This window comes from Pteronotus mesoamericanus, unplaced genomic scaffold, assembly GCF_021234165.1.
Source record: "Pteronotus mesoamericanus isolate MK-2021 breed Mesoamerican mustached bat unplaced genomic scaffold, CSHL_Meso_final scaffold_1135, whole genome shotgun sequence".
Classification (NCBI taxonomy): domain Eukaryota; kingdom Metazoa; phylum Chordata; class Mammalia; order Chiroptera; family Mormoopidae; genus Pteronotus; species Pteronotus mesoamericanus.
This window is the reverse complement of record NW_026555300.1, coordinates 1,092,282-1,117,518: the sequence shown is the minus strand read 5'-3', so window position 1 is coordinate 1,117,518 and position 25,237 is coordinate 1,092,282. Positions and strand designations below refer to the sequence as shown.

The following is a 25,237-nucleotide window of genomic DNA, read 5'->3' as shown; positions in this document are numbered from 1 at the left end:
CTGACAGGAGGAAAAAAGCTGGAATGAATTTTGAATATTTTTATTTTCATGCTTTGTATAGTGTAATGGACATCCTTTATTGTAACCTCCAGTATTAATATTCTCCATGACTTTTAGAAGTCTGGTCTTTTGATAGTAAGTCCTTGTTCTGTAGTGTTACCCCCCTTTTTTTTTTGTCTTTTATCATGTTGGTTCTTGGGTTGGAACAGGTTTCTAAAGAAGACTGGATGGTATCAGAATGAGCAGGGTGGTTTGGACTCAGAAAGCTCAGTTCAGAGGAAAATAAGCTGTGATCAGACTTATGCTCAGGGTCAGGCACCTTGGCTCTGAATCCCCGATTTCTAAAAATGTCATTGGGACTCAGTCAAATTGTTACAGGGCAGTACTTAACCCAGAGCTCGTCTGCTTTAGGCAGCCTGTAGTATGTGGGATTTTAACTTTGTGTAGAAAAGGTTTGAAAACAGAAGTCCAGGTGATTTTCAGAGTATATTAAGGGTGAGGACAGTGAAATAGAGGAAGGATTTAGGGTTCAGAAAGTAACAGGAGAGAGCCTAGGCGGTGCTCTGCTATGGCTTTCTACAAAATTTGTAGGAAAGAAGCAAGCCAAGGCAGGGCTGCTCAAGGCAGAGAAAACGGCCTTGGATACAGAATCAGGTAGTGACCTGGGTCAACCAGCTGCTGCCTGCTGGTTCCAAGGGTGCAAGTCTGGGGACCCTTAAGAGTTTTTGAAGAAGTAAAAAGTTCATGCATGGGATGGGGCATGGACATGCTGTGGACCAAAGCCTGCTCTCTGAGTCCTTGTCCTGGGGGCTTTTTTTATTTGTCTCTTCTGCAGGTGACAATCTCAGGGGAGGGTTTCAGCAGAATATTCATTATTCATTAGCTTTCCAGGTGCATTTTTAACATGCTGATGCATCAAAAATGCGTAAGGGAGGTTTGGGAATACTTAATTGACTATATTGTTTACTTTTATATAGGGTCTGTCTGGCTTTTAATGGCATTTTAAAAATGTGTTCCCTTGACCACAAATGACATTAATTGAATCTCTGTTCTCTATTTCCCTGACCAGTATGTATTCTCTGCTTAGGGATGAGAGAGAGAAACCATTTGCTCTTGAGTGTCCTTGGTTAGAGGAGATGAAGTTATGTTATTCACCAGGTGGCTGTGAGTTGCTCAAACTCTGGCCTTGTTTAATTTTGTTGTCTCAGTTTTTCCAATCCACTTGCCCAGGAATTTTCTTAAATTCTTGCTTTCCTTCCACAAAGTAATCTTTTTCTCTTGTCTGGACTTTAGTTTTCTCTGTACAGTGGGTATAAGGTGTATTTTTTCCTCTCAGCTATTGGACAAGGCCAATGCTAAGGTACCCATTCTCAATGCAGCAGGTGTGCGTGGACCCTCCTGGACTTAGGCAACCCCCACCTGTACTTGCAGAGTCATTTCCAGGCCAGGCACCCATCACACCCACAGAGCCCACAAGCACGTTTGTTTTGGGATGCTCTGATTGGGCTTTTACGACCTTCCTGACCCACCTGCAGGGAGGCAGGTGCTGTGGGCACTGACCCCTCAGTGTGGGGTCCCAACCTATGAATCTCCAGGTGACTCCCTAGAGCTCCCTGAATCTCAGTTGGCTGACTGACATGTGGGTGATGCTGTCACTTACTGTGGCCTTTGAAGATCAATACAGTTAAACTGAGTACTTGTCAATAGCAGAATTCCAACGTTTGCTTTTTGAGAACTTTTCATTGTAATTCTCAAGACAATGTGAGAAATAGAATTGCTGGGAACACCCAGGATTAGAGAAATGAACTAGGTCCTCCAAGTTCACTCACCAGGCAAGTGTCAGGTTTAAGTGGCTGGATTTTAACCCAGGATTCTGGCTCCGGAGCAGAAACAACCTCAGCCATAGCTCTGAAGCCCTCACTGGGTTATGTACAGTATGAGAACCAGGGAGACTCAGCTGAAGCTGCTTTTTCTATTGGTACAATTACTATGATTCTCCCCTTATTTCTTTAAAATGTCAAAGCACTTGACCTCAACCACTCAGTCATCCAGGGAAACATCCTATTTTATTATTTTTAAAGATTTTATTCATTTTTTGAGAGAAGGGAAAGAAGGAAGAAGCATCAATGTGAGAGACACTCACACATCAATCAGGTGCTTCTGAACACTCAAGGATGTGGACCAAACCCAAACCCTCACCCCAGACGTGTCCTTACCAGGAATGCAACTGGGAAACTTTCACTTCACGTGATAACGCACAACCAAATGAGCCCAGCGCCCAGGGGAACCTCCTATTAAACTGAGCTACACTTTGTCTGCCTTTCCTTTGATTCCCAACATGCAGCCTGACCCCTAGGAGACCTTGGTAATTTTGGCCGGGAGCCTGCAACTTCACACACATTTTGGGTCTCAGGCTATGATCCCATTTATTCTGGTGAATTTGATGCCTTAATTTAACTTTCGGAGTGTTGATTGTATGTGGCACTGACATTCACCTTGAAGTGGATGGGCCAGCTGGATGTGAATGCTGCAAGTTAGCCTTCGGAAGTAATGTTGGAGACCTAAAGGATCCCAGTCTCATTGTGAAGTGACGCCTCTTTTCCAAGAAAGGGACCCACTGCCCAGGTGATTACGTCTTGTATATCCCTGCTGGCTGTATGAGACATAAAAACTCACCTTGTCTTCCCAGCAACCCATACTGTGTTCTGGACCCACGTCCTTTGTAGTCCTATGTTTCTGCACACTGAACCTTTAGTTTGGAACATAATCCTTCTGAACACAAACCGCTATCATGCTCAGCACCATGGGCCACAAACAGACCCTAATTCCATATTCCACTTAGCAGAGATACAAGCAAATTTTTTAGGATGCAATCTGTATAAGAAAAATTAAAGTAGGTCATTTTTAAGAAAATAATACCCGTGGTCACAGCCATGGTCTTCTAAGACCAGACCATGTAGTAGGAAAGTTGAAGGCACCATTTAAACTCCACACATTGAAGTCTAACATCAGTGTTATTCTTAATTTTGAGATTCTTTACATGCCTGATTATCTGTTTATATTTTACAGTATTTTATTGGCATGTTTTTGAAGAGTGTTGCTTTCATTAAAGCCAGCAGGAAGATTTAACCTCCACCTTTATCAAAGACATGTTAGTAAAATATTCCTGCAGATTCCATTTGTAATTCATGCCCTGAAATGGTGAAAAATGTATGTCCAAAGGTTGTTATGAAAGCATTAATTTTCACTAATGTACTGAGAAAACACACAGTCTTCATTTTCTTCACAGGTAGCAAGTCTTTTAGCAGGAACATGATAAGGTCCAGTGTTGCTCGCACAGTGATCAGAGAAAGATTCTTCCAGACAGGTATAGAGGGAACACGGAGGGGAGATATTCAGCAACCCCAAAGCAAGTGGATGTAGACACACCACACCGTTTAGTTACTCAGAATATATTCCACCTGGCTCTTTCTCAGTATTTGTTTTACAACCCAAGACACTATTTGCTTTCCTACATAACATTCCTTAATATATTTTGGGGATATGGTTTAGTTATTCTAACACTAGAACATGTGTCTGGGAATACTGTTCTATAGCAAATTTACATTTGCTAACAAAATGTCTACAATGTGCCCTCGCTGGTGTGGCTCAGCGGATTTAGCTGCAATCGGAAGGGTGGTGGGGTTGATTCCTCGTCAGTGCACATGCTTGAGTTATGCAGGACAGGCCTCCAGCAGGGGCGTGTGAGAGGCAAACATTCCATGTATCTCTCATGCGTTGATGTTTCTCTCCTTCCTTTTCTCTCTAAAAAATAAAAATAAAATCTTTTTTAAAAATTAAAAAAGATGTTTACAATGTTGTCATCCATGACGGTGTTGAAAGTGGGCATAAGACCCTGAGAAGAGTTTTGGATTCAAATCTCTCTTTTTCAGGAAGTAATGATCATTTCACCTGTATTTGAATAGAACAGTTCTTAGTGACCAGTTCTTAGTGACATGGTCTGTTCCGAACATTATGGCATGGACCTGGGAATGATGACTACGTGCCACATTTACACTCAGTGCCAGGATCGCTGCAATGTTGGCATCTGTGCAGGTTGGGAGAAGTGGGCATCTGAACCTGAGAGAAGAGGTTTTAGTTTCAGAAGTTTACTGTCCTGCCAGGAAATAATGATCATTGCACCTGTAAATGCAGTGATAGTCCTGGCTTGGGACTGCAGATTATTTCTAGCATAAAATTATGGGGTGCGCAAACTGCTGGAAGGTATGAGTGTTGATTAGTGGAGTTATAAAGTGAGCACTTTTCAAATGGCTAGAAAACCAAAGGCTCTGAGCCTGAGAATAGGCAAGTCTCAATGGATGGTAATTGAAGGACAGTGAGTTCTAAGACGTAGGAAGGTTTACTTGAACTATCGTTATGCTGGCAACTTGGCTACCATGAAATTCATGTTTCTACAAAGTGCGAGTCCTTTTTATCTATTACAATTTGAGGGGGAAAAGTGAGGTGAGAAAGATACCCATAATTACATGTTACTTATAATAGTTCATGTGATTTATAAAAGTTTCTGAGCTATACGTTGGTCAACTTTCAATATAAATATATATACTTCTTTATCCCAAGTATAATTTATAAATACATTTGTAATCTGAGCATATCGAGAATGCCTGAAATATCATTTCACATCATGTCTTTCTTTCCCAAATGTGATTTCTTGAATATGTGTGGAAAGGACAATTTTTTTCACTGTGATAAATACAGTAGCATTTACACAGTAACAAAAACACAAATAACTCTCAGAATCCAGTTCTCCCACTTTAAAAAATATTACCTTATTTTATTGTTCTATTACAGTCGTCCCAATTTTCCTTTATTGCTTTCCCTGCCCTGCCCACCTCCCTCCAAATTTATCTTAATTGATGTTCAAATTATAACTAAATAGAATTCTACTGAATGGTGTTAGGCATCTTAGCTCTTTTTTCTTTCAAAGGCTTGTCCTACAGTTTTGTGTTACATTTTTCACGTATATGATGGTGTAAGTAGGTCATTGGTGTGATAAAATTTTCCAGATTCTAATGCAGGCATACCTCTTTTATTATGACTCGCTGTGTTGGACTGCCAGGTAATTTCTTTTAATTAACATTGACTCAAGCCCCTTTATCAGGAAAGATGACAACCTTCTTTAGCGACATTTAAGAAGTGTCTTTCGAACTTAGAGTCATTTCCCTGGACACCGAGCAGCGGATATTAGTGTTTTCTGCTGAAGTGACGTGGAAAACCGCGGTTCACCGCCTTGGGCTCTGACCCACGTTACCCAAAAGGCCCTGCGTGGACTACTGCCACGCCTAGCCCGTCAAGAGTCAGAAAAGGCATTTCGGCTGGGATCTACGGGGTTTCCGGAGTCCTCTGCAATGGGCGTTTTGCTTCAGCCAGAATCCGCTCAAGTACGTGCTCGGAAGCTCCAGATCGCTGGGTGCTGGTGGAGATGCGGGGGCAGGTAAAGCACCGCAGTCGTGGTCCAACAAAGCACGCAGGAGAGGGAAGAAGCTGGGCGACGCTGCCCCGGTGACCCGCGCCTGGGCCGCCATGCCCGGGGGCGGCCTCTTCTGCGTCAGCTTCTTCCGCGCCTCCAGCACGGAGTCCGTTGGCAGCATCGCTGAGACGCCCAGCTGAGGTAAGTTCACGTCCCCTCACACCTCCACCCCTCTCAGCGCCTCACCATGCTGACCCTGCGTCCCGCAGCCCAAGCTTCGCGTATAGTGCCGGGACCAAGGCTCAGGGGGAGAAGAGTGTTGTGGTGCCTGAGGAGCCAGCAAGCACAGTGAGGAGTGGACAGGGCGTGGTGTCTATTGAAGCAAAGATGAAAGGCAGGCAGGGAGGACTTGCTGGACTGCGGAATCCATCAGAGAACTGGGATTGTGCTGGATCCTGCTGGAACCTGTCAAGCACTCTTTGGATACCATATCCCTAGTTCTTAGCTGAGCCCCGAGAGAGGCCTGAGCTATGGAGCAAGAAGGTGGCAGAATTGAAGGAATGAACCTGGGCTCAGAAGGTGTGAGGGAGGCAGACATTCTATACTGGTGTGCTCAACGAGAGGAAGTGTGAGCTGATGGTCTTGGGCCCAGGTGTGAGGACTTAAGGGTGAATCGTAAGCTCATGTTTGGCTGTGCATTGGAGGCATGATCTGCGAGACTCTGGCAGGAAGAATGGGACCCTTCAGTCACCGTCCAATGCTTCTATGACGTTTATCTGCAGTTCCCCGCCTTGCTGTTGCTGAATGTGATAACAGTAATTAATAGGACTGTGATGAGAGAGTAGCCAGCACTGGTATTAGGGCCTGGTGTCCACACTGAACTGAGGCTCCCTGGAGGAAATTGATCATGGGAAGGATTGGTAAGAAGCAGTATTCTGGTTCTATAGACAGCTCTTGATTGATTTGTCTAAATTTTGACAGGCTGCTGTGACCTTTGCGGACATTGCCCCGTACTTCTCCAGGGAAGAATGGCGCCTCCTTGATGAAGCTCACAGACACCTGTACCTGGATGTGATGTTGGAGGACTTTGAACTTACATCCTCTTTGGGTAATGCCGTCACTGTGCCAGTGGTGTGGACTAGGTTTTGCATTTCCTTATGCCCCCTGTTCCATAGGGGGTGCTCTCTCCTCATATGTGGACCATAAGCAGTGCTTGATTTTCCAGGTTTCTGAGTAGTTGCTTTCCTCGGTAGCGCTGGTTGGGTTGCACCACTCTTTTCTCCCGCTGCAGTACCAACACCTGTTGTACTGAACTCCTAGGGAAGGGTTTGTGGTTTGTAATGTTGCGGGGAGACTAATAAATACCACCTTGATTAGTGAGAAAAAGCATTTTTTTTCTTTTCCTGTTGGTCATTTGGGTGTGTTTGTATTTTTTTATTTTTGGAAAACTGTCTCCACGTTTTTGACTAATGAGTCTTTTGAATCCCTTGTACATTTTATATATTAATTCTTTTTCACCTATGGTACATGGCTTTTTTCATTTGTTTAATTTTGCTTTGTAGATACTGCTTTTTTTTTTTACAATTTCAATTTGTGGCAACCCTGCATTCTGCCAATTTGTCAGCAGGCTCAAATGCTGGTTACCAGTGTTTAGGGATAAATTATGTTTAAGTTATATAGAGGTTTTTATTTTAGAGTAAGGTGTTGCTTTGTTAAAGCCTACATAAATTTACGTGACTTTTTCTGAACTGAACCCACAGCGTCTCCAAGCCATATTTTAATACGGTTTGCAAGTATTTTCTCCCATTCTGAGATTGCCTAATTTTTCTTTATTGTTATTATTTTTAAGTTTGTATTGATTTCTATTTTTAGATAGAGGGAAAGGGAGGGAGAAAAACAGTGATGTGAGAGAGAAACATTGATCCTTCACCTCTGTCTCCTGCCCCACCTGGAAACTGAGCTGCCAACCCAGTAATGTGTCCTGACAGGGAATCCAACAGGCCACCTTTAGCTTTGAGGGATGGTGCCCAACCTACTGAGCCACGCTGGTCAGGGCTGCCTTTTCATTTCATTATGTTAATTGCTGTTCTGTGAAGAATCTTTATCATTTGTTTTAGTCCAGATTGTTGTTTATATATGCTTTTTTGCTTGGTGTTTGTTGTCACATATAGAAGACAGCCCTGACTACTGTGGCTGAGTGGGTTGAGTGTCATCCTGCAAACCGAAAGGTCATCTGTTGGAATACAGGTCAGGGCACATTTCTGGGTTGCAGTCCAGGGCCCCAGTTCACATGTGAGAGGCAGCAGATCGATGTTGCTTTCTCGCATTGATGTTTCTCTCCCTCTCCTTTCTCTGTTCCCTTCTTTTGAGACAAATAAATAAATAAATAAATAAAATCTTATAAAAAAATAATTACATAGATTTTTTAGAAAAGCAAATTTCTAAAACTTCTGTAGGTTTTCTGAGGGAGTGTTAAGTTTTAGGACTGACATTTAATTTTTTCATGTTGTTTGACCTAATTTTTATCAGTGGTTTCCTGTGTTGTTGTTTTACATGTGAGTGTCCATTTTTCCCAGCACCATTTACTAAACAAACTACTTTTTCTTTCTTATGTGTCCTGCATTTTTTGTCAAGGGTTAGTTGGACACCAGTGCCTGTGTTTGTTTTTGTTTTCTATTCTGTTGATCTGTGTTCATTTTTAATAACATAAGGTGTGATTGCTGTGGCTTTGTCATAGATTGCAGTCAGGAAATGTGATGTCACCAAAATTTGCTTTTCAAAGTCTTTTGATGTTGTATATACTTCAAGGTTCTTTCTTTATATCTGTATAAAATACCATTGGAATTACCTCCAAAATTGCATTTAATCTGTACATTGATTTGGGTCGTATAGACATTTTAACGATATTAAATTTAAAATCCAAGAACACTGATTGTCTTTGCACTCATTTGTCTTTTCTTCCCTTCCTTTTATCACTGTCTTAGCACATCCAATGTATACACATTTCCTCTTTTTGGTTGAATTTATTCCTGTGTGTTTTGTTTTCGATGCTGTTGTGAATTTGACAGCCTTCTTTATTTCTTTATTTACTTTCTAATCTGGACCTGAGGATATGTATATTGATTTTAGAGAGAAAGGGAGAAAGGGGGAGAGAGTTTCCAGTGTTACAGTACCAACTTTAATAGTGAGAATTATGCTTACCTATGTATTTGAATTTCTATTTAGTTTTCTTTTATTTCATATTCAAGAACTTTTTTTGGCATTTCTAATAAGTCAGGTTGAATGACAATGAACTTCCTTAGCTTTTGTTTGTCTAGGAAAGTGTTTTTTGCTGAAGAAGGGTTTTCTGGATAAAATGTTAATGGTTTCCATTTAGTGTTTTGAAAATGTGATTTTATTTCCTCCTAGTCCTCAACTTTTTGAAAGGCATCTACCAATACTCTTATTCAGGAGTTCTTATTCAGGAGTTCCGCTGTGTGTGAGGAGTTTCTACTTTGGGCTTTCACAGCTCTCTTGCCTTTGATCTTCAAAACTTTCGTTTTACTGTGTTGGTGAAGTCCACTTTGCAGTGAATCTCTACAGGGACGTGTGAGAATGCCTGCCCTTGATTATTCACAGCTCTTTTTCAGATGTGGGGAGTCAGTCTTCAGCTTATTATTGTAAAATAAATGTTCTACCTGTCTTGCTCCTTTCCTCCCTTTTCTGTTCTCTGTCTCCACCTACCACCACCACCCTCAGTGTTTCCTGCTATTCCCATAATGCAAATATCAGATCGTTTGATGGTGTTACTTAATTTACCTAGGTATACTTTATTGTATTTTTTAAAGATTTTATTTATTTGTTTTTAAATTTATTTATTTATTTATTTTTAGAGAAGGGAAGGGAGGGAGAAAGAGAAGGAGAGAAACATCAATGTGTGGTTGCCTCTCATGTGCCCACCACTGGGGACCTGGCCTGCAACCCAGGCATGTGCCCTACCTGGGAATTGAACCAGCGACCATTTGGTTCATAGGCTGGCACTCAATCCACTGAGCCACACCAGCCAGGGCTAAGCTTGGTATATTTAAAAAAATTTATTTTCCTTTTTTTTCTCTCCATTTCGATGCCTTCCAATGACATGTCTTTGCTATGATATATTCTTTTCTGGCTTCTTTTAATACTGCTTATTGCATTTTTCAATTTCTTCAATGTAATTTGACAACTCCAGCATTTCCGTCTTAATATTTTTATATTTTGGGGGGGCAGACAAAGGTTTTATCTCTCTGGTATAAGACAAGTTCTGACACGTGAGGTTCTCTCTGGGTGGGAGGTGTGGACCGGGGAACCGTGACACAGAGCTCCTCAAGGGGGCTGCCCCTGCTCCACTTGGCCAGGCAGTGGGGTCCAGGCCCAATGAGTCCCTTCCCTGACGGGCGCTAGTCTTGAGGGTTCTTGTGCAAAACTGCTCACATTCTGAGGTGCTTGGGAGTCTCAGACTCTGCAGGCATCAATTCTGAAAGATTCCTGAATGTTCTCCAGTCTGAGAGACACTAAGACTCTACAGGCTCTGAGAGTGATGAACTGTATCAGGTCCCATTGTCCTTGTCCAGAATATGTGTAAATGCCGGGCCACTCTAGACACTTTTGTTTCTTCCACTTTGTTTGCTTTGTGGGTCCCCACCCCTGACTCGCTTGTCTGATGGCCTTGCTTCTGCTACAGATGGCCTTCAGGTCCCTGTGGACAGTGTTTTTCTGGTGACAGCAGCACACAGCTAATACAGTGTTGGAACCTGGCTCCAGCTTCCTTCTTTTTCCTGCGGCCGTGTGACACGAAGTAGTCAAACACTTCTCCAGCACTTGCATATTCCATCAACTAGGTACAGTGTCTTCTTTGTCTTGATCACTTTGAAGAGCTTCATGATGTTGGACTGGTTTAGACCCTTCATGGTACAAACTTCTCAGAACAGCTTCTGCAGGCGGCTGAGGTTCCGCTGAGTTTTGTCGATGATCTTGATGGCATTCTGCTGGCTGGTGAGGATGTGCCAGGCCAGCTTGACTTAGGCAAAATTGCCCTTTCTTTTGGTCCTCAGTGGGCAATATTTGCTCTCATGGGGCTGCTCCTCAGGACACAAGGCGGTGGAGTTCTGGCAGCAGGCACCCAGGGAGTGGCTGGACCAAGGATGATCCCTTGTCCGAGGACTGGCCACTACCCAAGGTGCCATGTGTGTCCGAGTTGAGATCGTTGTCCCGGACCAGTGGCCGCAAAGATATTTTCACCAGGCCCCGGGGTACTGGGTGGCCAGGTGGGGGGCACAGGGATGCCAGGGTCCCCTCTTCTTTTGCCCCCACGCCGGCCTGGGAATGCAAGCTCAAAAGCTGGGTGCTGGGAACACCTGGGTTCACACCGTGGGAGGTTGGGCAGTGAGGGGGAGGGAAGGGGACACTGAGGGTGCTAGTGGCCTTGCATGGTGGGGGCCCAGGGTGCCATAGGGGCGGAGGGCTGGGACTGGGGAATGGATATGGATCCAGCCCCTGTTTTATTGCTTTTAAATTTTTCTGTATATCTGATATTCTGTTGTTCCCATGTCAGTTTTTTCTTTAAGTTAGTTCCCTTTGTCTTCTCTGGTGGCTCGTGGATGTTTCTGAAAGTAAATAGTTTGACTATTTTATCAGGCTGTACATTGATATCCATTTGTTTGGTATTGATTATTGGAAAATTATTATGTTCTCTTGGTAGTGTCCTTGTTTTTAGTATTTCTTTTAATACTGTATTCATGTCTGTGTATTTGATGAAGCAGTAACTACTTTCAGTTTTATGGACCAATTCTGACTGGAGAGATAGATTCATCTACATGTGGATTTAAAGGTGGGCTGAGTCTGTGTGGTTTGTCAGTCTTGAGACAAGTCCCAGCAGCCTAGTCTCCTTGATGCTACATGAGCTGATGTCAGAATAACAAAAAAAGGTACAGGTCCATAGTTGCTTTTGCAGCATTTCTTTTCAATGACAGTTGAGGGTTTTGGAGTCTTTGGTGGCAAAAACTTCTGGGGACATACTGATTTTTTGGTTCTTCCTGGACTAGGTTGTAGACAAAGGATTTGTTTTGGATTTCATGCCGAGAAACTCTGTAGGGTCCTCTGATTTGTAGACTGTGGTGAGTTCACATGTGTTCCAGGGGCTTCTGTGTTTCTTAAAAACAATTTCCAGTGTTTTACACAGAACGGTCCACTAAGGTCAACCTGAGTGCAATCACAGGAGTTGATTGAGGTAACTCTGACCCTTGTTTTTGACCCTAGCCATCTTCAAACTTGTGTGGTAACCCATCTTCCCAGTCATCTTTTCTATGCTCTTTTATGTTTTTTTGCACTTTGCTGCTTATCTTTTTTGTTTATTTCTTTGTTTATTAATTGATTTTAGAGAGGCAAGCGAAAGGGAGAAAGAAAAACCATCACTCTGGTTTTCCACATGTTTATGCAGTCATCGTTTGCTTCTTGTGTGTGCATTGACTTGGGATCGAATCCACAACCTTGGCATATAGGGATAATGCTCTAACCCAGCAGCCCCCAAGCTCTTTTGCACCAGGGACTGGTTTCCTGGAAGACCTGGGGTGGGGGTGAGGACAGGGAGGATCAGAAGGCAGAGCTCAGGTGAACTTCCCTCCTGGCCCATTTCCTAACAGGACACAGACAGGTACCAGGTTTTGGAGACCCCTGCCTAACCACCTGGTTAAGGCTAGTTTTCTATTTTTCTCAATTAGATTTATATTCCCCTCCTCCATGGTGGATTTTGTTTGTGGATAGCTGTCTACTTGTTCTGGAAGAAGGGAGAATTCTATTTTTTTAAAGATTTTATTTATTTATTTTAGAGAGAGGGGAAGGGAAGGAGAAAGAGAAGAAGAGAAATATCAGTATGTGGTCGCCTCTCAAGCACCCCTCACTGGGGACCTGGCTTGCAACTCAGGCTTGTGTCCTGACTGGGAATCGAACCAGCAACCCTTTGGTTTGCAGGCCAGCACTCAGTCCACTGAGCCACACTAGCCATGGTGAGAATTCTATTTCTTATTCGTCCATCTTGCCGAAGTTGCTCATATAGACCTTTTTCCTGTGGTCCCTTGTACGTTGTTGTTCTACCATAGTGTTGGCCATCCATCTCTTCAGTTTTTCTCTTAGAATTTATATCGTCTTTATTCCATGTAATGGTTCCACTGGGATTTAAGGAGAAGTTTCATTTTGCATCCCAGCAGAAATACAACTCTATCCATGCCAGAGTGGAGGCAGAGGTGGTCTTGTTTTGGTAAAGGGCTGTTGGAGAAGGTTTGATGCATAGAATTGTTAAGGTCATAACTAAGAACCCATTTTGTTCCTCAGTATTTTGTTACCATTGCTAGTTCCTCAACTCAATTTTCTTATTTTTGTTTATTGTTGACAAAATGTCAGCTATTCAGTTCTGAGTTATCATCCCTACTCAGATTCCAAGCCTGCAGATAATTTTCACTTATGTAAACTTTGTGCCTCTACCATTTCTATTTCAGGTTTGGGCTTTGTTTTGTTTTGTTTTTTTACTACACTCTAAGTTTGGCCCATACTTGCAGACCCTTGGAGTACACATGTATCATTATATTGATTTTGAACAACATAAGCTCTAATGCATTCTATGTTGATGAGTTTGAGCTGGTTCCAATTATTCTACACAGCCTCCTCATGTCACCAGCGGGAAAGATCCTACAGGAAGCCATTTGTGGAAAGATAGTGGTAGACCCTGAATATCTACTTTGTATTTCATCCTATGCTTCTGTCTCTTTCTTGGTGAGGTCACCACCCACGTGGGAAAGGCCTTACGAGTGCACTGAATGTAGGAAGTCTTTAATTGAAAAGTGTGAACTTCATTTTTTATCTGAGAATTCATACTGGAGAAAGGCCTTATAAGTACAGTGAATGTACGAAATATTTTACAAGAATTAGCCATCTTCATTATTATCAGAGAATTCACATAGGAGGAAGGCCTTGTGAATGTAGTGAATATGTGAAGTTTTTCATTGAAAAGCATGACCTACATTTGATCTGAGAATTCATACTGGAGGAGGACCCTGTGAGTGCAGTGAATGTGAGAAATCTCTTTTGAGAATCAGTCATCTTCATCACCATCAGAGAATTCACACAGGAAAAAGGCCTTGTGAGTGCAGTGAGTGTGGGAAATCTTTCACTGAAAAGTGTGAATTTCATTTTATCTGAGAATTCATACTGGAGAAAGGCCCTATGAGTGCTGTGAGTGTGAGAAATCTTTTACCAGAATCAGTCATCTTCATTATCATCAGAGAATTCACACAGGAGAAATGCCTCATGAGTGCAGGGAATGTGGGAAATAATTTCACAGTAAACCTGGCCTTTGTTATCATCAGAGATTTCACACAGGAGAACAGCTTTGTAAGTATAGTTAATGTGGGAAATCTCTTAGCCAATATTCTGATCTTCCTCCACACATGAGAATTCTCATGGAGGGAAGGTCTTAGATGTTAGGAATTGTACAGGTTTATTTCTTTCATGTTAACAATAACATAGGGACTTCTTTGAACCCTTCTCTAAATCAAATTTCATACAGCCCAACATCAACACTAGAAAAGCTCCCCATAATATTTTTTCATATGTGAAACATGTGTGTCCATGCTGCACTTTATTTACCCAAGTTTCTCTCCAGATCCATGTCACTGCATGTTTCTGTTGCGAAGCTGTTTCCTCTATACCACCTATAAGGCTGCAAGAGATTCCATGAGTCATAAAGCTTCAGTGCTCAGAAAAAGCAACTGTTCTCTGATTTTTTTGGAGAAAAATAGGAGTAACCTAACTTTTTAGGTCTTTTTTCCTTGCACTCTCACTACTTGGCGCATTGACATGACTCAATTTCCACCCAGAAAATATCATGTGAGTTGAGATGTCAGCTTGCAAGAGAGCTGCCTTTTTCAGGGATGTGCTTTTTTATATCCCAGTGATAATTTTTGAGTGTCCAAGTCACCAGTGCAGGAACTGCCAAGTTAATCTCCCTTTTGTTTGTAAAATAATGGAGAACTTTTTCCTTAGTCTTCTTTAATCTTGGGTGCTCTATTATTGTGTGGGATAGTTTATGAACAGTTGTGGGCCCTACAAGCATAAAGACATGAACAACTTTCATGTATGTCTCAAAATCTCTCTGCCTCCATGGGGCAGTTTGGTGGAGAAATTAACTCAGCATTTTTTCCCCCAGACTTGCATTCCTGCTCATATCCACCCGTCGGCTCTCTAGTTCTCATGAGAAGCCTCAATGCTGTGAGTTTCAGGAGACACAGAGATCACTACAAAGAGAGGGTAGCTATGACAACCTCAGTACATCTGGGAGCAGTATGAATTTCTTTCTTGTAAAGGATACCAATATTTTGCAGGGAATCTATGGCCTAGGTCTTGCAAAGGGCTGTGTGCCATAATGTCCGCAATTCCATCAGGGATGGTTAAGTTTTAGCTCTGTAGAGGTTAGGGGAATCTATGTTTGCAAAGAAATGCTGGTCTCATGGTGCTAGGGGAGACTGTAGCCATCTAGATGGAGTGTGCATTTTCTCAGCATGCATCCAGAAACATTTCTGTGAAAAGAGACTGCAGGATTGGTATGTACACAAATCATAGGTACTGCAGGAATATTTATCTCTGTTGATTTAGGCATTGTCATTGAATATGATAAAAAGGTTAGACATGCCAAGATTTTGATTTCAGTTCTTGGTCAGGGCACATATAAGAAGCAACAAATGCATGCACACATAGGTGGAAGAAATCCAAATTTCTCTTTCTCTGTCCCTCCCTCTCGGTCCCCCCCGCTTTCTAAAAATCAATAAAATTTTTAAAAATGTTTGTGGATTTCTGTTTGCTCTCAGATGTTCATGTTAGAATAACTGGTGTCATGGTAGAAGTAAAAATAAAGAAAACATGACTCTGTAGTTGAAGGATGTCTATTTTGATCCAGCCAGCAATCCTGTTGCTTTCAGTGAGGTGTGTTTTTTTTAAAGATTTTATGTATTTATTTTTTGAGAGAAGAGAAGGGAAGGAGAAAGAGAGAGAGAAACATCAATGTGTAAGAGATACATTGACCGGTTGCCTCTCTCATGCCCCAAGCCAGGGACGTAGCCTGCAACCCAAGCATGTGCCCTGACTGGGAATTGAACTGATGACCCTTTGGTTCACAGGTCAGCACTCAATTCACTGAGCCACACCAGCCAAGGTGGAGTTTTTCATTTTTCACTTTATTTGTTGTTACTGAGGCAAAGCCTCACCCAGAGTGCATGAGAACGTGGATTAAATATAGAGTTGCTGAACCTAATTTTAAAATGAAGTGGACATACAAATTTTTAAAATTTTAAACCATTTTAAAAAGCTCTAATTAGTAAACCTCATATTTCAAGTATAATATTTGATCAGTCTTCACTTATACATGATACTGAAATCATCACCATTTTCATAATGCTATCTGTTACTGTCACTGCAGTGTACTTCATGGCCGTTTTAATCTCTCTCATCCCTTCACAGCTCTGTAAGTAAATATTGACTTATATTCCATTGTACTAAATAACTGAGAGTAACAGTATTTTTTCTGCTTTCATTTATGTTGCATATATATTTGGAGATTTATTAATGACATATTAGCAGCTCACCTGTTTTTGCTGAGAAATATTGTTTTCTTTGAAGTTAGCACTATGAATTTATTCAAAATGATTAATTCTTATGTTTTACTTTTAGGTTGGTATAAATATTTGTTTATAATTTTCATTTACCTTTGCCAATAACTCAGTGCACAGTGTGAGTTGTAGACTAGGTGAATGTTGAATTTACAGAGATTAGCAATTTGTGATCTAAACTGATTGTAGCTTTTTGCTTGCATTCTTCCAGCAGTGAGTGAAAGATTGAGTTCCTCCAAATCTTTTTAACATTTTTTAAAAACGTTGTAGTGCTACCTCACTGTTGTTTTATTCTATGTTTCTAAGAATTTATGGTGAGCCTCTTCTCAGATGTGTATTTGCTATGTCTGTATCTTTGCTAAATGTCTAATCCTATGTTCTGGATAATATGATATGTGTTTTGGCAGTTTTCTATAACAAGAAGAGAAACAACAATAATGCACCTTGGAATTTCACTCGTTTTTGGCCTTTCCTGCTTTATTAAATAAATTTTTTTTTGTTATTGGAGTGATATTTTAGTATTTTTGTACTCCTTTCATACGTTGCACAATGCAATGGACATTTTTTATTTTAAACTCTGGTAGTAATATTCTTCATCATTTCATAATATAATAAGCACTTGTTTGTATTTTCTTTCATTTTTCTGGTCTCCTCTCATGGGGTTCTTGGGTTGGAACAGATTTCTAAAGGAGACCAGGTGGCGTCAGGATGCGGAGGGTGGTTTCCACTCTGAGAGCTCAGTGTAGAGGGAAATAGGAGGGCAGTGATCAGACTTCCCATGCCCTGGGTCAGGCACCATGGGTCTGAATACCGGATTATAAAATATCATTGGGACTCATAATCAAATTGTTACAGAACAGAAACCAGCCTGGGGTGTGTTTATTAAGGGAGAGGACAGTGAAACAAAGGAAGGACTTAGGGTAGGGAAAGTAACAGGAGAGCCTAGGCGGTGCTCTCCTATGGCTCCCTAGAAATGTTATGGGAAAAGAGTGAGGCACGGCAGGACTGCTGTTAGCTCCCTGGGAAGTGGAGGTCAGAGGTAGAAAAGAAACAAAGCCAGGCTCCTTTTAGCTCACTGGGAGGTCAGAGAAAAAGGGGCCTTGAAGACGCGATCGGGGGTGATCCGGGTGGTACGTCTGCTGCCCACTGCTCCACTGGTTGCAAGTCTCCTGGGATCCCTTAAGAGTTTAGGAGGAAGTTAAACATTCATTCTGGGGAAAAGTGACATGGAAATATAGAGCACACCTGACCTGAGCCTTTGTCCTAAGGGGCTTATCTTTCTCCTGCAGTTGAGAATCTCAGCAGAGGGTTTCAGCAGAATATTTGTTAGCTTTCAGGTGCATTTTAAAAATGAGCAGATGGGTGTTTGGGAATAGTTTTGGTCTACCATACTGTTTTACTTTTATCTTGGGTCTCTCTGGCTCTTAACGGCATTTTTAAAATTTGTTCCCTTGACTTTAACTGTCCTTGGCTTTAGTGGCACAAATGATGTGAATTGAATCTCTGGTGTCCATTTCCCAGAACAGGATGTAGCCTCTGTTTAAGGAATGAGAGATATGAACCATTTGCTCTCAAGTGTCCTTGGTTAGGGGAGGTAAGGTCTTAAGATTCTCTGGAAGGCTGTAGAATCTCCAAATTTACTCAGCAGAGAAGTGCCAGATTTAAGTGGCTGGATTTTAACCCAGGATTCTGGCTCCAGAGAAGAAACAACCTATACCATGGCTGCAAAGCCCTCACTGGGGCAGGCGCAGAGTGAGAGCCAGGGAGGCTCAGCTGAAGCTGCTGTTTCCATTGGCACAATTAATGACTCTCCCTCTGATTTCCTAAAATGTCAAAGCACGTACCCCCTGGCACTCAGTTCTCCAGGGTAACCTCCTTTATTATTCTAAAAAGATTTCAATCATTTTCTGAGGCAAGGGAGGGGATGGAGAAAGGAGCGAAATGTAGATGTGAGAGAGACATATCGATCGGTTGCTATTTCATGTTCCATGAATGTGGACCAAATTCACAAACCAGGCATGTTCCCTGACCAGGAATGGATCTTGGGACCTTCACCTTTGCGTGATGACGTCCGGCCAACTGACCGCAGCTGTCAGCACCCGGGGGAAACTTTTTTTATACTGAGTTACTGTTCTTCTGCCTTTCCTTTGATCCCAGCACAGATTTTGACCATGAGGAGACCTTGTTAATTTGGGCTGGGTCTCTGCTCTTTCACCCCCATTTTTGTCAGGCTGTGATCCCATTTACTCTGGTAAATTTGATGCCTTATTTTGACTTTTCAAGGGTCATTCATATGTGGCACTGACATTCTCCTTCCAGCAGTGAGAACAACTGGATGTGAATACTGAAATCTAATACTTAGAAGTCACGCTGGAGACTTAAAAGATCCTGGTGTGCTAAGTAAATGCTCACCTCTTTTCCATGTAAGGGACCCACTGCTCAGGTGATTCTGTCTTCTATATCCCTACTGGGTGTATGAGACAGTAAAACTCACCATGTCTTTCCTGCAGCCAGGACCATGTTCTGTACCCACGTCTTCCTTTGTAGTCTCTGGTGTCTGCACCCTGAACCTTTGGGTTGGAACATCGTTCTTCTGAACACAAACGCTCACTGCAGGGCTCAGAATCCTGGGCCACAACTGAGACCCTTGCTCCAGATTCCAGATAGCGGAGAGATTCAAGATCACTTTTTAAGACACCATCTGTGTAAGAAAAATTATCCCTGGCTGGTGTGGCTCAGTGGATTGAGTGCCTGCCTGAGACTCAGCAAAGTGTCACTGATTCGATTCCCAGGCAGGGCACATGCCTGGGTTGTATCCCAACCCCAGTAGGGGGCACGCATGAAGCAACCACACATTTATGTTTCTCTCCCTCAGTTTCTTCCTCCCTTCCCCTCTGTCTAAAAATAAATAGGTACATTTTAAAAAAAAATAAATGTAGGTCATCTGAAGGAGATTAATAACCATGTTCACAGTCAAGGTCCTCTATGTACAGACAGGATACTAGAAAAGTTGCACCATTCAAACTCCGCACATTGAGTTCTAACATCAACATTATTCTATAGCTTTGAGATTCATTACATGCCTGATTATCTTGCTAGCTGTACTTCACAGTATTTTATAAGCATGCTCTTAAAGTGTTTGTTGCTTTTGCCCGGCTGGTGGGGCTCAGTGGATTGAGCGATGGCCTGGAAACCGAAGGGTCGTTGGTTCAATTCAGTCAGGGCAGAGGCCTAGGTTGCCAGCCAGGTCCCCAGTAGGGGGCATGTGTAACAGGCAACCACATGTTGATGTTTCTCTCCCTCTCTTTTTCCCTCCCATCCCCTATGTCTAAAAATAAATAAAATCTTAAAAAAAAAGAGTTTGTTGCTTTCACTAAAGCCAGCAGGAAGATTTAACCTCCATCTTTATCAGACATACTAGTAAAATGTTGCTGCAGATTCCATTTGAAATTCATGCTCTGAAATGGGGAAAATGCGTATCGAATAATTGCTATCAAAATATTAAGGTTCACTAAAATACTAAATAAAACACTCAGTGTTCATTCTCTTTACTTCATCGGTAGCAAAGATTTTAGAATGAATAGCAGAAGGTCCTTGCACAGTGATCAGAGGAAGAATACTCCAGACAGGTGGTGAGGGAACATGGAGGGGAGATACTCAACGCCCCAAAGCAAGCGGATGTGGTTGCATCATACCACTTACTTCCTCAGAATATAGTCCATCTGGCTCTTTCTTGGTATTTGATTTGCAACCCCAGAAAATATTTGTTTTCCTCTGTAACATTTCTTAATGCATTTTGTGGATAAGGGTTATTTTTTCCTAACAAGAGAATGAATATCTGGGAGTGTGGTACATAGCAAATTTACATTTGCTACCAAGATGTCCACAATGTTGTCATCCATGTAGGTGTTGAAAGTAGGTACTGGACCCTGAGAAAAATGTTCTGCATTCAAAGTTTTCATCTCTCTGGAAGGAAATAATAATCATTTCATCTGTATTTGCACATGACAGTCCTTAGTGAATTTTCTGAGACATGGTCTGTTCTGAAAATTAAAAGTATGACATGGACCTGGGAATAATGACTACATACCAAATTTACATTGAGGGCCAGGATGGCTGCAATGTTGGCATCCGTGTAGGTTGGGAAAGTAGGCATCTGAACCTGAGAGAAAAGTTTTTCATTTCAGGTTTTAACCCACCTGAAGGGACATGATGATCATTAACACCTGTAAATGTAGTGACAGTGTCTTCCTGGGAGTGCAGATTATTTCTGGCATAAAATTAAGGGGTGAGCAAACTGCAGAAAGGTATGAACGATGATTAGTAGAGTTATAAAAACTGGAAGACAAAAGGCTCTGAAGCCTGAGAATAGGTAAGTCTCAATGGGTGATAATTAAGGAATATTGGATTTTAAGACGTGAGAGAATTTACGTGAACTATAGCTATGCTGGGAACCTGACTGTCATAAAGTTTTTGTTTCTACAAAGTGTGAGTCCTTTTTATTCATTAGAATTTGAGGAAGGGAAAAGGAAGTCAAGAAAGATATTGTACAGTGTGAGCAGAAAAATTTAGTATTGTGGAAAAATAGCCATGACATTATGTTTCATTCCTTTAAGAATCCATTACTAATTATCTCACTGCTTCAGAGGCCTATCTAGGTCTGTGATATACAGCGGTGAATAAAGAAATGTGATTGCATCCAGACTTGTTCAATGGCTTTATTGAAGGAGCAGCCAAGAATTGAAAGAGAAAAAATTTTGTTATACAAAATATTGGGTGATACACGATATGAAAACATAAACTGAGCAACACTGAGGAGCACCAAGCATGTGGACCCTTAGGGTTTTAAGATCACACATTTAAGGGAGCAGGGAAAGAGTTTTGATTTAAGGGGGAAGGTGGTTCATGTACAAGGAAATGCTGTATAGTCTTCCCATGCCAGGGGTTCACCAACGGTGTCAGGCCAATCCTATGATCATTGTGCCAGTCTCAGGGTGCTGGAGATTATGTTTATTTCCAAGTGATTTCTGTAAGTTCTGGTAAATATTAAGATTTTCTTCAACTCCTCTGCTACATTGCTTAATGTTTTCCAAATTTTGGATTATATTTCAGTGTCCTTAGTCTCTGAATATTTAAATAGGAAAAGTTCTTACAGATTTTTATTGATTTTTAATATTCACTGCACATATGCATACCCATAATTACTTATTTACACTTCGTGTTATTGTTTAAAAGTTTCTGAGCTATACATAGGACAGTTTCATTATGCATTTGTACTTCATTGACTCTAAATATAACTTATAAATATGTTTGTAATCACACTGAGAATGCCTGAAACACCATCTTATCTGATGTGTTAAATATGTCGGTGAAAGGCAAATTTTCTTTCACTATGGTAATTACCATTTTCATATTAACAAATACACCAATAACCATCAGGATTCAATGGTCTAACTTTGAAAAAAAAATTACATTTAATAGACGTTCAAATTATATCTGAACAGCAGACCTCTAATGTTTATATTATGCATCATACTTTTTTTGTTTCAAAGGTGTGTCCTACTGTCTTGTATTTGTCACATACATATATGATGGTGTAAGTACGTCATTTGTGCAATAAAATTTTCCGGATTCTGTAAGTGCAATGATGCTTCTTTTATTATGCCTCACTGGGTTTAAGATAATGTGTTTCTATTAATATGAACTAAAGCGGCTTGTCCAGGAAAACATGAAAACTTCCTTTAACCATTTTCCAGATGTGTCTTTTGTAAGGACGAGTCATTTCCCATCCGCCTTAGCAGCGGATCATGTCGTTTTTGGCAGAATTGTGGGAAAACCCAGCAACACATTTTGAACATTGTGACCCATATTACCCAGAATACCGTTGGAGGAATGCCGCAACGCCTAGCCAATGAAGGGTCAGAAAAGGCGTTTTCCTTGGCGCACACCACTAGGGCGGGACTTCCGGCGTGCCAATGGGCATTCTGGTCTTACTCAGAGTCCGATCGTCCGCATTGCTCAAAAGCTCCAGATTTTGGGTGCCGGTGGAGATGCGGGGGTGGAAACGGCGCCTGAGCCGTGGTCCACACAGCCCACAGGAGAGTAAGGGGCTGGGCGACCGTGCCCGAGTGAGCAGGGCCAAGCCCTGGACAGGCGCCGCCGGGCCCCTGGCGCCCTTGTCTCCCGCCGTTACTTCCCGGCCTCACCCGCAGCGTCCATTGGCGGCCTCGCCGAGAGGCCCGGCTGAGGTTAGTGCACGGCCTTCTCCTTCCCTCCTTCATCGTCTCACACAGGAAGCTCCCAGGCCTCGCGGCAAGGACGGTGAGGAAGGCTCACTGGAGAGAGGAGTGTTGTGGTGTCTGAGGGCGCGGCAAGTACCGTGTAGAGTGGACGGGGGTTATTCGTATCTGAAAGTCCCGCTCTGATCGGGGTGGTGACTTCCGAAGCCAAGATCAGAAGGCAGGCAGGGAGGGCTTTAGAGCTCCCTTGGGGACTTTATCCGGCCGTGGGATCGAGGAGAAAGCTGGGCTTGTTACGCGGGACTTCAGTGTAAAGTTCGTGCCCGTGTCTGGCTGTGTCATGGAGGCCTGATCTGGGAGACTCAGTGGGCTTGCTTGTCGGGGAGAATGGGACCCGACAGTCACGGCCCAGGGCTTAGATGGCATTGACCTGCTCTCCCCCGCGTGGCGCAACCTTGCTGCTGTTGCCGAACGTGGTAACACTGATGGGACCGTGAGGAGAGAGCAGCCAGCACTCGCTTAGGGCCTGGTGTCCACAGTGAAGTGGGGATCCCTGGAGGAAATGGAGCGTGGGCAGGATTTGTAAGAAGCAGTATTGTGGTTCTGAGATAGACGGCTCTGGCTTCATTTGTCTCAATTCTGGCAGGTTGGTGTGTCCTTTGCGGACATTGCCCTGTACTTCTCCAGGGAAGAATGGTGCCTCCTCGATGACAGTCAGAGACGCCTGTACCTGGATGTGATGCTGGAGAACTTTGAACTATATCCTCGCTGGGTAAGACTCACTCTCACCAGTTACTTGGACTTTGCATTGCATTTCCCATGCCTCCTGTTCTCTAGGGGTTGCCCTCTCCTCACACGTGGACTGTAAGCACTGCTTGATTTTCCAGTTTTCTGAGTAGTTGCTTTCCGTGGTAGGGCCGCCTTGTTTGCACTGCCCTTTTCTCTCCCTGAAGTACCAATACCTGTTATATTGAACTCACAGGGAAGCATTTGTGGTTTGTAATATTTCAGGGAGCCTAATGAATACCACCTTGAATTAGGGAGAAAGTACCTTTTTTCTATTCCTGTTGGTCATTTTTACATATATATTTGGAAAGTTGTTTTTACATTTTTTCTTGGCTCATGACTTTTGAATCCCTTGTATATTATGTATATGCCGTCTCACCTACTGGTACATAGTTTTTCAATTGGATTAAATTTACTTCACAGATACTGTTTTTCCTCTTTACTTTTTATACTGTTTGAATGTTTCTGGCAACCCTGCATTAAGCATGTCTAGTGTTCCCAGTTTTTCAGCAGGCTCAGAGGCTGGTTACCGGTATATAGTGATAAAGCAATTTTAACTAAGTTATAAATAAGTCAGGTGTTTCTCTGTTAATAGCCTACAGTATAGTGTTGACATAACTTTATTATTTACCTGGAAATCAAAATAATTATGTGACATTTTCTGACCCAAACCCATAACACCTCAAAGCGATAGTATTATATTTATTGCAAGTATTTTCTCTCATCCTGAGATTGCCTTTTCTTTTTTAATAGACTTTATTGATTTCTATATTTCGATCCAAAGGAAGGAAGGGAGAAGTAGAGGTAGAGAACTGTTGTTGTGAGGAAGAAACATTGATCCATTGCCTCTCTGCCACGGCAACTGTGTACTGAACCCCAACCCAGTCATGGGCCCTGATCTTGAACCCATCAAGCCACCTGTAGGTTTGCAGGATGACTTTCTATGAACTGAGCCTCACTGTTAGGGCTCTCTTTTCATTTCATTTCTTTAATTGCTTTTCTGTGAGGAATCTTTTCATTTGTTGTAGTTTGGACTGTTAATGTATGCTCTTTTGCATTGTGGTGGTTGTCACATTCAGAAGATTGTTTCAAAAACAAATCTTCAGCCCCAACTTGTGTGGCTCAGTGTGTTGAGTTTGACCTGCAAACCGAAAGGTCACTGATTGGATTCCAAGTCAGGGTAGAAGCCTGGGTGGCTGGCCGGATCCCCACCTGGGGGTGTGTGAGAGGCAACAGATTGAGGCTTGTCTTGCACATTGAAGTTTCTCTTCCTCTCTGTCTCCTTCTCTTCCTCTGTATTGAAAAGAAAAAGTAATTCAAATCTTTTAAAAAATGATTATATAAATGGGGAAAAAAAAACCCCAAAGTCTCTAAATCATCTTCCTTAAGTTGTCTTGATGGAGTTTGAAGTTTTAGGACTGATACTTAATTTTTTTCATGCAGTTTGAACTCATTTTAATCAGTGCTTTCTAGTTTTGTTCTTTTACATGTGAATGTCCATTTTTCCTAGCACCATTAATTAAGGAATTGTTCTTTTTTTTCCCTTATATGTCTTGAGGCTTTTGTCAAAGATTAGTTGAATGTCAGTGCCTGTGTTTATTTCTGTGTTCTTTGTTCTTTTCTGTTGGTGTGTGTTTCTGTGTTCATTTTAATAACACACTGTATTGCTTTTGTTTATAATAGATTGAAGTCAGGAAGTGTCACCAACATTTGTTCTTGCTCAGGATTGCTTTTGCTATTCGAAATCTTTTGAGGCTCTATAGGATTCAGGATTCTTTATTTCTGTGTAAAATACCATTGGAATTATCAAAAGTGCATGTAATCTGTAGATTTATTTGCATAATATATAAATATATAAATTTTAATGACATTAAATTTTAAATCCAAGAACACCCACAGTCTTCCATTCATTTGGCTTTTCCTTTTTTTTATTTTATCACTGTCTTACCGTGTTCAATATAGATTTTCACCTTTTTTGGTTGAATTTATTTCTGGTATATAATTGTTTTGATCCTATTATAATAATGACTACATCCTCATTTCTTTATTTACTTTTTAATCCTGACCTCGGG

At 41.9% G+C, this 25,237-nt stretch overlaps 1 protein-coding gene across 1 annotated transcript in view; it reads left to right on the top strand.

Annotated features, from left to right (window-relative positions):
• The first annotated feature begins 6,000 nt into the window (after nucleotides 1-6,000).
• LOC129081615 (zinc finger protein 530-like) overlaps nucleotides 6,001-25,237 on the top strand; it is a 38,755-nt gene continuing 19,518 nt past the window's right edge. The window contains 4 exon segments of the mRNA XM_054587279.1: nucleotides 6,001-6,051; nucleotides 6,452-6,601; nucleotides 22,095-22,388; nucleotides 23,026-23,151. Coding sequence (XP_054443254.1) covers nucleotides 6,001-6,051; nucleotides 6,452-6,601; nucleotides 22,095-22,388; nucleotides 23,026-23,151 — 621 coding nt within the window.